At 33.2% G+C, this 12,852-nt stretch overlaps 2 protein-coding genes across 2 annotated transcripts in view; one reads left to right on the forward strand and one right to left on the reverse strand.

Moving 5' to 3' along the window:
- Positions 1-12,852, forward strand: part of LOC137628976 (glutamate receptor ionotropic, kainate 3-like) — a 452,476-nt gene that overhangs the window by 208,689 nt on the left and 230,935 nt on the right. The window lies entirely within an intron of this gene.
- LOC137621690 (uncharacterized) overlaps positions 1-12,852 on the reverse strand; it is a 43,638-nt gene that overhangs the window by 11,444 nt on the left and 19,342 nt on the right. Inside the window, exon 9 of the mRNA XM_068352209.1 lies at positions 3,364-3,450. Coding sequence (XP_068208310.1) covers positions 3,364-3,450 — 87 coding nt within the window. The remainder of the gene's footprint in view (positions 1-3,363; positions 3,451-12,852) is intronic.

Raw genomic sequence — 12,852 nt, forward strand, 5'->3', positions numbered from 1 at the left:
TTTTTTTCAAAGATTAAGCAGTTTAACTTTAGGCAATAATGATGTTTATTAAAAAAAAAAAAAAAAAAAAAACAGCTGTTAGATTTTATAGATTATTCATAACCAAGAAATATTTCTTAAAATGTCTGATAGTGTGACTATGGATATCTTGTACTCATAACTTGTCTGGCTTTAGAGAGCTTTATGATCTTAAGTCTTCAGTGACTCCAACTGGTGAACATTCGCTTAGTATAAAATTGACTTTTCAGCAGCCACTTAAGACTAATATATATATATATATATATATATATATATATATATATATATATATATATATATATATATATATATATATATAATTTTCTGTATAGTGATTTACATAGAAAATGTTCTTGTCTTACTTAGGAAACAATCATGTTAGAATAATTATCAAATGTATTTTTCCATTTTTTTTGTCATACGAACTCAATGGTTACATTAACGCTTAAGTTGTAATGTGGGAATGTCCCTAGATTTACCAATTGTTTTTACACAAGTGATTCTGTTCCATTTTTTTTTTAATAAATCAGGAAATTTGGTGCATCCACAAAATTCTATGTGGCCCCTGTTTTGGCCAGACTTGATGCAAATCCAAACTATAATCCATTTCTTTTAGCGAGTCATATTTGCACCGACTCGCAGCGGTGCCCTTTTAGCTCGGAAAAGTTTCCTGATCGCTGATTGGTTGGACAAGATAATTCTAACCAATCAGCGACCAGGAAACGTTTCCGAGCTGTAAGGGCACCGTTGCGAGTCGGTGCAAATATGACTCTCTAAAAGAAATGGACTAAAGTTTCTATCGAAACTCTACACTTGACAGAGGTCCCAAACAGTAGACCCTTTTCAACAAGGAAATATTGTAGAAAAGTCAAGTTCTTGAAAAAGTTTTCCGACTTTATTCCGATTTGATGCTACTACCAATAGGAGTTTTACTATTACGTGTACTCGACACGTCAAAAATGACAGCTAAATTGTTTTTAAATGATTGCAAAGTTCTGTCAATTATAATGAATAGTTTAATACTCTCTCTCTCTCTCTCTCTCTCTCTCTCTCTCTCTCTCTCTCTCTCTCTCTCTCTCTCTCTCTCTCTGTAATTGCAATCCATTCAAGGCCAATAAATTCCTTTGCGTAGTCTTAAGTTTTTGAGAGTTTGACCCCTAAGACTCAGTTTACGAATTTTAGGATGGTCCTTAAGGTTTAATTCTGAATGAAATTAAAAAAATTTTAAACGAGTGAAAAATTCATGGTTTTTTTTTTTTTTTTTTTTTTTTTTTTTTTTTTTTTTTTATAGATGACTTGGTCACGTTGGTGACCCACAATCGATAATTTGATATGCTTATCTTGAGATTTCAGTTACTTCTGTTGCCAGTTTGTTAAATTGCTGCCTCAATTTTTTAATATCTATACAACTCAGGCAATGGGGTTACATTTAACCTTCAAAGGTTATTTTAACTATGTAGTCTGGTGTTAATTACTGATTATTTCTTTTTTCCTCTCTTGCTAGACTTGAATCCTCTGTTTTGTCAGCTGTTTTAGGTTTTATGATTTTATCTGCAGTTAAATCAATGACTTGGTTTTAGATATTGAAATAAAAATACGGATCTTGCAGTCTTTTAAGAAGTTCTTTTGTTTTAACGAATGTCAAAAGAGTAATTTAGTATTGCTATATATGATGTTGAAATTTGTTTAACCTTGTAATTATTTTATATAATTCGAATAATTTCAACTTGATCATTTCTCATTCAAGATGAAATCGTTAGACATTGCAGATTGGTTATAAACAACCTGTTTTATTGCCAAGAGTTGCATGTGTTGATCTGGACAGTCAATCACCTAAAGGCGAGGAAAGGTTGGTAGCTAATTCTGATCTTATAACTTAAACCGATGGAAAAACCTGCATTTTTGGGGATCTCACTATTATTTTCCTTACTGATTTTCTTGGAAATAGAAGTTATTTTATAGATCTGGATATATATTTCAAGGACTTTGATCCTAAGGTTGGCTTGAGCTTTGTCTTGGCTTGATGAAGTGACGTAGACGTTTTGATAGAAATTCATTCAGGTGTTTCCCCAATTTGGATAAAGGAAAATATATTCTTTGCTTTGCAAATATTTAAAGCAGCTCTTCTGGGAGAAGGACACTCCAAAATCAAACCATTGTTCTCCAAGTCTTGGGTAGTGCCATATCCTCTGTACCATGATCTTCCACTGCCTTGGGTTAGAGTTCTCTTGCTTGAGGGTACATTCAGGCATAATTTTCTCTCTTATTTCTCTTCCTCTTGTTTTGTTAGAGTTTTTATAGTTTATATAGGAAAAGTTTGTTTTAATGTTATATACTGTTCTTAAAATATTTTTTTTCCCTTGTTTCCCTTCATCAATGGGTCATTTTCCCTGTTGGAGCCCCTGGGCTCATAGCATCTCGCTTTCCAACTAGGGTTTAAGCCTAGCAAGTAATAATGATAATGATAATAGTAATAATAATGATATTAATTAATAATTATTGATTAGTAATTAATAATTATTAATTATTAATTAATAATTAATGATTAATAATTGATAATTGATAACTGATGATTATTAATTATCAATTATCAAATATTAAATATCAATTATCAATTATTAATTAATAATTGATAGTAATATGAAGTTATTTTGAACACATTATCCCTGTAAACGCAATTCATTATTGGTCTTTCTTTGTAGATTATATAATTGGTCTACTATCTATATATATATATATATATATATATATATATATATATATATATATATATATATATATATATAGATATATATAAATATATATATATATATATATATATATATATATATATATATATATATATATATATATATATATAACACCCAGTCATCCTCTCTCTATGATCGACCTTGGAATGTTTGAAGTTATATCAATACGTCTATATAGGAGATCATTCTCTTGCGTTTTTAGCACATTTTATCTTAATTGTTCATTACTACTTATTTCGTTAATTTATTTCCTTATTTCCTTTCCTTATTTCCTTTCCTCACTCTGCTACTTTTCCCTGTTGGAGCCCTTGGGTTTATAGTATCTAGTTTTTCCAACTATGGCTGTAGCTTAGCTAGTAATAATAACAACAACAACAATAATGACAAGATCAATAACAACAATAATAATAATTAATAATAATAGATTACACCTAGAACAGAAATATTTAACAATTTTCTCCAAAAAAGTGCTCTTTTGGTCTGTTTTCGCCTCAATACAATTCAACATAGTGCCAAACCTATCCAATATAATTTTCCCATTAAGTATTTGATATTTTTTTTCATTAATTATGATTAGACTAGTAAATTGTCTTACTTTCAGCCTGTAGTAATAATTCCGATGACACTACGACCACCGTTGTGGCGAGGAAACACGTCAGTCGAAACATTGTTGCAATTCTTCCTGTTAAGGAGATAAACATGATGATTAGATTAGGGTTATAGACTAATTCATTAGTTATTCTTATATTTGAAGCTTATGTTTATTCTAGAACGCTATAGGAAATAAAATATTTCGTAATACAGCTGCCAAATTGTAATAATAAATAATAAATGCAAGCATTTCATTATTACAATTTGGAAGCTGTTTTACGAAATATTTAACTTTCCAGAATAAACTTAACCTTAAATATAAGGTCAAGTTTATTCTGGAAAGCTATAAAAAGTTAAATATTTCGTAATACAGCTTCCAAATTGTAATAATAAATGCAAGCATTTCATGTTACACTTACACGTACTTTCAAAATGTATGTTTTATATTTAAGGTTCAGTTTATTCTGGAAAGCTATAAGAAGTAAAATATTTCGTAATATAGCTTCCAAATTTTAATAAGAAATCCAAGCATTTCATGTCACAGTTACACGTACTTTCAAAACGATGTAACGCTATTTATATATATATATATATATATATATATATATATATATATATATATATATATATATATATATATATATATATATATATAAAAAAATCGTAATACAGCTTCCAAATTTGATTAAGTTCACCAAAATATCTACAAGAAAGCATATGTAATCGTTAGTGATAGTCAGCGACACACAATTATTACTAATAGCTAATTCTTTCTGTTAACGGGATAAAAATTATGATTAGGATATGGCTATAGACTACACTGTTAAAAATTTGCATTAAAAAACGGTAAAAATCATGGAATAAATGTTGCCAGGTATTTACCATTTTAAAACTGATATATTGACTTAAAGGAGTGATATTAAGGTCACCAACCCGTGGAAGGTAAGACCAAAGTAGACTGAAATTACGGTCGCCTGTATTTTATTGAAATACGGCTGAAAACTATATTTTTACGGAGAGTTTCCGATTAAAATTACGGTTTCTTTTAACAGTGTAATTCATCAAGTTATTTATACATTTAATATTAAGTTTATTCTGGAATGCTATAAGAAATAAAATATTTCGTAAAACAGCTTCTAAATGTGATTAATTTGATGAAACTATCTACAAGAAAGAATCTGTCATTTTTTAAGAACAATCAAGACACTACCAACCGTGTGACACACGATCGTACATAGTTCATTTTGTGTATGTATTATGCTTGTATCTTCGCTCTCCCCTCGCACTAAAAAGAACCTGAAAAAAAACATGTCTATTTTTCTCTCATCGGTAACGGTGTCTGTTTTTTAACATGAAAATTCTTGTTGCTTTGAGATTTTGTATATAAAGGAGAGTGTTCTATAATAAACTCACTCAGTTGATTTCATATTGTCTTTGAGTCACAACCTTCTCTCGGCGCGTCACAACACAATTATTATATACTAATAACTACTTTACAACTTCCATTAAGGGAGAAGGAAGGGAATGAAATCCAGTAAAGCAGAAGTTAGGTACCAAGGACGGTCAAATATATATGTGTAAGAATAAGGTCAAATATATGCGTAAGAAATAAGGAAGGTTAAATACATATATGTAAGAATAAGGTAAAATATTTAGTGTCTAAGAAATAAGGAAGGTGAAATACATGTGTAAGAATAAGGTCAAATATAATGTATATGTTCAAGAAAGGAGGAAGGTGAAATATATATGTGTAAGAAATAAGGAAGGTCAAATACATACAGTACGTGTAAGAATAAGGTCAAATATATGTGAAAGAAATAAGAAAAGTCAAATACATATTATGTAAGAATAAGGTCAAATATACAATGTGTAAGAAATAAGGAAGGTTAGATACATATGTGTAAGAATAAGGTCAAATATATAGTGTGCAAATAATAAGGAAGGTCAAATACATATGTGTAAGAATAAGGTTAAATATATAATATGTTTAAGAAAATGAGGAAGGTCAAATATATATGTGTAGAAGTAAGGAAGGTCAAATACATATGTGTAAATATAAGGTCAAATATATAATGTGTAAGAAATAAGGAAGGTCAAATACATATGTGTACAAATAAGGTCAAATATATAATGTGTAAGAAATAAGGAAGGTCAAATATATATTGTGTAAGAAATAAGGTCAATATATATATATATATATATATATATATATATATATATATATATATATATATATATATATATATATATATATATATATATATATAATGTGTAAGAAATTAGGAAGATCCAATAAGAAATAAGGAATCCAACAGAAAAAAAAAATGATAGTAATTTCCGGGCAGTACAGAAATACCTGCTGACATGCACCCTGAGGTGTCTCATGACTGATAGGCTTATCTGTTAGTTAGTGCTATCTCTTGATAAGGTGCATATAACTGTTCGTGCACTTAACTATTGACAGAATCGTCCGTGTAGGTTCGAGTTTGAAATGTGTTTTCAATTTTGAATCATAGTCGATATTTTGATAAGGGAGATATTAAAGGTTTTTCTTGGTACACGTGTCTATAGGCGGTTGGTATATATTTTGGAATTATTTGAGTCTTTAGTTATATAGATTTATTGATATTTAATCATTTGTTTATCAATTGTGAGTAAATACTATGTTTTGATTTATGTATAAACGAATTGCAAATGTGGATTATGGGAATATCACTGTTTGAAAGATTGGAAAATGATTGATTAAGAAAAATGGCAGGTGTAGTAAAGATTACTGAGGTAATGAGTGTCAATAAGAGATGGTGTAGGCACCTGTTGATGATGGATGGTGGGAAGGGAGTGAGGAGGGCGTGGGAGGAACCTGTTAGAGGGAGAAGATCAAGAGGGAGGCAAAGATGGCGAGCTAAGGGGAAGGATGACATGGAGAGAAGAGGTTTGATGGAAGAGGATGCCTTTGATCGAAGGCATTGGAGAGGGCGCATCCTCAATGTATGGATAACGGTGGGGGGGGGGGGAAGAAGAATTGGAAATGTGATGTAATCTAATTAGCTCATACTGGCATGTCTTAACTTTTCCTCGTTATGGAACTTGTCACAAATAGAGACTCTTCTTCGATTTGACATCTATGATGTTATTCAAGCAATTGTTAGTCGTGTTCTTATCCTCCACCAGACAACTACATCAATGGAATCTCCTCTTGTAGTCCTATCAGACACTGTATTTATGTTTTTTTATTTTCATTAAACTCTCAAGGTGTAGGAAATTATAGATAAAACCATGTGCTTAATACGTTTGGTATTTAAGTCGCAACAGTATCCTAGTGTCCTTTGAAACTTATGACTTGGATTAAAGAATAGTTTGAAAATTGGGAATTTTAAAACAATAATAAAAGTCTAAAATAATGAGTTGAAATTAGCAAACAATATATAACTTGTACATCCCTTGCTGTATAAGATATATAAGATATATGTATTAAAAAAGAACCAGAGATATGTGAGCGTATTTTGTAGCGCAAGTACCTAAGTAACTAAGAGTACCTTTCTGCACACACACACACACACACACACACACATATATATATATATATATATATAAAGTTTATGTATGTGCACGTTATTTATGGCAGCTCTTATATAGTAGAACATAAAGAAATAGATGCCAGGACTGTATACCATTGTCAAGTATTCCATTAAAATTTGATTTTTTTTATCAGTTCATGGAAAGTCAGCATATGTATATATAGGTTCAAGTAATGAAGCATAACACCATCCTAATTGAGAAACTGAAAGCAAAAGTATATGTATATATGAACATATATAATGCTCATAAGTGTTCAACTGAAGAGCTCAGCCATCTGTTTTCCAATGTCCTTAAGGGTCAGGCTGCAATTCTTGCACCCTTTATCTTGTATCTTGACCCCAATAGCTGTTGGTACCCATTTACAGTTGGATAGACTTGTGAAGGATAGTCTGGGATCGAAGGCTGTTTCAGAAATATGTAGTATTAATTACAGGTCCTACTAAGCATGGATAGCACCATCCATCTCTACACATACACTTAGGCCTGTCACACATATGCAGTCTAAGTCTGCAATCGTCGTAACTACCAAATTTAGCTCATTATGATGTACTAACGATGTATTAACGACAAAATCGCCATGCTTCACTATCGCATCACAAGGTTATGGCCTTTGCATCATGAAGATGATATAGGTGCTTGTCTGCACAATCATAAGTGATCAGTTCGCACCAACTGTCATTTGTCGCCATGTTAGGTATTTGTTTACAAGAGCACGCTCTCCATTTACTCCAAAATGATGTAGTCCTGCAGCTCTCCTCCTTTTGTACAGTAATTAGGAGCTTCTATAAATGCTGGGAAAGCAAAAAATAGCAAGATGTGTTGCGTAGGGGGAGGGAGGGGAGGAGTTGGTGGAGGTGGTTCTAAACGACATGGAACTAACATAGTCAACCAAAGAGAAGTTCGTGACGTCAATGTACATTTGGTATATATTTGAATTATGTACTAAATTATAAATGGAGTAATTACTCAAAAGTGTCACTATTTGTGAAATGTATATTTTATTTGGTAAATATTTAATAATAAATCTTATTAAGGTGTTTTTTAAATAACCTATTTTGAGAATGACTAATTTTCCCAGACGACGTTTTGCTACACTAAACCCAACTATTTACCACTGTCTAAGGATACCTGCCAATTTCCCGCCAATGAAAGCATACGCTGCATCCTCATAAAAAGTTTATTTAAAAAAAATAAAAGATTTATTGTCAAGTATTTACCAAATAAACTATACAATTCACAAATAGTGACACTTTTGAGTAATTACTCCATTTTTAATTTAGTATATGTTATGAATATATACCAAATGTACGCTGACGGCACGAACTTCTCTTTGATTGACTATGTTTGACGATGTCAATTCCAGGTCGTTTAGAACCTCCCCCACCAACCCCCCTCCCCCCTCCTTGCGCAACTTATCTTCCTATTTTTTGCTTTCCCCCAATTTAAAGAACCCCCTAATTACTGTACAAGAAGAGGAGAGCTGCAGGAATGCATAATTTCAGAATAAATGGAGAGCGTGCTATTGAAAACAAATACCACATGTAAAGATGACCATCGCTGTACTGGCGCTTTGGTGTCACATGATGTCGTGAAGCATCATCCAGGCATTGCCATTGGTTGCCATGTGATGGTGCAAGCCTTGGGTTAACGTGGCGACAGTCACCAAGTTTTCGGCTGTGCGACAAAAGTCACTGCTGTGTGATGGAAACACGACTTGGTAGTGCAACCACGCAATAGGCCACGAGTGAGTGGAAGCTGTTGCCAAGCTTCAATCTTTAACCAAGTGCAAGGCAAATGTTAATGGAAATGGATTAAGATTCGTCAGCAAGATGCCTTCCTTCGCAGCCTCCAGTGTCTTTGCCTTCAACTTCTTTTTCCTTGCTTGAGGATATGTACAGATTACCCCGTGGCCATATATGCATAGGGACTAGAAGTTCAACTTGGCCTGTGACTGGTTCAACACCCATACACCCATACATATGCCACTGTTGCCAGCTATTGGACTTGATGTCCCTAACATAAGTCTTCTCAGTTTTTTTTTTTTTTTTTTTTTTATGAGAACTTGGTTCCAACAGCATCCAGTTCAGCATTTACTGGGACAAGAGGCTGCCTCAAGCTTAGTATATTTTTCATATAATGTTTAATGTAGAAAAAATCCCTGAAGTGGTTTTTATTTTTATTGTAATTCTTTATTTTTGCTGTAGTTGTTGTTAATTGTAAATTTTTCAAATGTATTTTGTGTTTTCTTGCCAATATTTTCTATTTTTCGAGTTCTTTCATTTGTTCAGTTTGGTTTATGTGAATAACATTTTTTCCTCGATTTGGATCTGTAACGTTAAGATACATTTATTTTCTATGATAAAATTTGTCAATTTTTTTTATAATGTATATTTATATATGTATATTCAATCTTCCTTTATTTCTTGAAACAATACTTGAATATACATGTAAAGGTAATCCATGGTCTTCCATTATTATGACACAACAAGATTAGTGAGGGCGTAAACCTCACCTGCAATATACTGCCATCCTTGTTCGCTACAGAATTCGAGGTCATGACGTCAATTGCTAATAACTCGCTGTGATGCGATTACAACACAGCATCCCCATTGGTCTCTTATGCTTATGCGACTTGCGCCATCAGCTGGGATAATCATCGCTGGGATACACCATGCCGTTACTTACATACTTCATCTTGTAATGATTCTTGAAGTGATGTTGTATACCACATCATGGTATGACGAACAGGTGACAGTTTTTTTTTTGTATACCCAAGCCGTACGATTAAGGGCTGTCGCCAAACTTCACATTTACGAGAATCGCTGCCTTAGATCCCGCATATGTGACTCGGGCATTACTTCTTCTCCCAGATATTCACCCTATTCTTTTCTAGTGCAACTACTATGCCATCTATGTAATCCTTACTTTGGCTTTCTCTTATAATTATATTTTTATCAAGGAGCGTTTAGTATGACTGTTATGGAAATTAGAAAATTCCAATTTGTACGCTCTTTGAATCCAGCACAGGCTTGTGAGTGTATATATGTGGAAGGCAATTGAAGTCTCATCACAGTTAACTGAAATTTGTCAATACACCAACCTGGGAAGAAGTAAGACAACCATACTCAAATGTTTCTTGATGCAATGGAAATATCACTATCATCATCATCATCATCTCCTTCCACGCCCACTGATGCAAAGGGCGTCAAGAGGATTCATTGGCTAAATTCATCAAAGGAGAGCCAGTTCCTTGTGATGGGTCCTCCCCACCCAAAGTTCCCGTTACTCCAAGTTGCATATTCGCTTATACAACAGTTGGCAAACATGGATTGCTCAGATATACTGCCTAGCACTCCTTAATTCTTCCCACAAGTCCTAACCATCCTAAAATCCTATTATCCCTTTTACCAGTTTTACTTCAACTTGAAGTCTCCTCATTTGTTATCCTAATAATTCTTCTTGCTTTACAAATTATTGGCAAAAGCTTAACTTCAGGAGCCTCTGCTTTTCTCATTATTATGCATTCAACAGTTTATACTTATACTTCTTTCTTTTGTTTTGTACAGCATCTTCATTACATTTCATTAAGTTGTTTCGATAATATGTACATTGTTTAAATGAATATACATATTTGCATGTGTAAATGCGTGTAATAGTAATTGTGTTAGTTAGATTAGTCAGATGGTTTGATAGCTGTTATATTGCATAGTTGTACTAGTCAGGGCCACCCATACTAGACTAAAGCCTCCCACCATCATCAATCCGCAGTGGCCAGCGTGGTGAGGAAGACTGGTCAAACCCCAGAGACAATAATGACAGGTCTGAGGCCTTTGTCCTGCAGTGGACTAGAAAAGACTGCTTTTGTTGTTGCTATACAATGCAGATCTTACGAATAGTAGCCTACCATGGTTATTAATTTTAGCGAAAGAAAAACTCCCTGAATGGTATTGTAGGGTGATTAATTACAAATATCCAATAATAAGTTGGTCAAGTCATGATAATACAGGTTTTATTTAATTAGTTTGCCCATGTTTCATATTTCTATTTTGACTTAAATTGTAATCAGAATGGATCATTTCTATTAAGGTTGAAAGATAACCATTCAGTAGTGTATGGTGAGCATCGCATAAGTTCTTACAAAGTTATTGTTAAACATCCATCAGTGATAACAAGCCGTTATAGTAAATCTATGGCATTTCTTTTTCACTTTCGATACTGACAATTCCTTGGTTTATTATTAAATACTTCACTTCAATTTTCTGAACCGTTGGCATGACACACTTCTTCGCTACTTTCAACACCGCATGTGAAGATGTGTGGACATTGTACTTTTAACCATTGCAAGCAACTGGAACGTGCATCTCTTTTTGTCTTTTGCCGGCTCTGTTGGCTTCTCTCCGTGACCTTCTTGCGATAAGTGGCGATACCAAAACTAATAATTTCTGTTCTCCTACTTACCTCAAAGCTCTTCCTCCTCTTTCAGCTGGGTCTTGCCCTTGTGTACTTGACAGTTTGCCCGTCCTTTAACAACCTATCAAAAGACAGGAACAAACTATCGCTAGGTGAAATTGGGTTGACCGATGCGCCGTGGAACTAACACCCCGGCGTTCACCTTCCAACTGATCGCTGCTATGATAATGGCAGGCTGATAACGAACAATGCCTCTCTGATAAGTGGCGTGAGTCACTTCCAATTTGAAATAGTTTTTTTTTTTTTTTTATTTAGAAGCCTCAAGGATGTATTATGAGTTTTATTTAACTGTTCTGCATTGAAACCAATATTTTTTATATAAAAGTTACGTAAATGCTCGTTTGATTTACAGGTGATATTTCGAGAACACTTTATATTTTGTGAGTAACAAAGAAGCTTTCTTGAAACCAACTGAGCACTATGACGCTGGTGGTTTCGTGAATATCTTTCAATCGTCGATTTCAAGATGGAAAAGCTTTTTGTAAAGTATTTTTTTTGTCTTAGCTCCTTTCTAGAAACGGATTCGACTAAAAGTATTTATTGTGCAAGCTTAAGAAAGTTAGTACATATCTCTCAAATTTGTTTTCTGGTGTTATGTTAACCCTTTCACTGCCAGCGGTGAATTTAACAGAACTTCTGATGTAGCGAAAATCTTTCAAGACCTCAAATATCCTGGCTTGTTGGTATTTATTGGAAAGCTTTCTTCAAGATCTTTCCAATGAATTATTATTATTATTATAATTATTATTATTATTATTACTTGCTAAGCTACAACCCTAATTGGAAAAGCAGGATGCTATAAGCCCAAGGGGCTCCAACAAGGAAAATAGCCCAGTGAGGAAAGGAAATAAGGAAATAAATAAAATATTTTAAGAGCAGTAACATCAAAATAAATATCTTCTACATAAACTATAAAAACTTTAACAAAACAAGATGAAGAGAAATAAGACTGAAAAGTGTGCCCGAGTGTACCCTCAAGCAAGAGAACTCGAACCCAAGACAGTAGAAGACCATGGTACAGAGTCTATGGCACTACCCAAGACCAGAGAACAATGGTTTGATTTATGGTTTGGGGTATTTTGAAATACGTTTCTCTTTTTAAATTTTGACTAAGTCGCCAATGGCAGTGAAAGGGTTAAAAGAGAATCGACTTCTATTGTATATTTTCACTTTCATTCTTACTAGCAGAGTTTACAGAGGCTGATAAAAGGTGTCCCACTTAGAGAAAGGATCACCCCTATACTTATCGATTTACACTGGCTGCCGATTAAAGCGAGAATTTAAAATATGTACAATAACCTACCAAGTTATCAGAACCGGTCGTCCAAAATACTTAAGAGAATTATTACATATTGCGCAGCCAACAAATCGTGTCAACACGAGAATAGTTACAGATGGCTTCAAACTATTGGAACCTAGATTTATGTCTACTGTAGATTCCAGA

The sequence above is a fragment of the Palaemon carinicauda genome, chromosome 2 (genome assembly GCF_036898095.1).
Source record: "Palaemon carinicauda isolate YSFRI2023 chromosome 2, ASM3689809v2, whole genome shotgun sequence".
Classification (NCBI taxonomy): Eukaryota; Metazoa; Arthropoda; class Malacostraca; order Decapoda; family Palaemonidae; genus Palaemon; species Palaemon carinicauda.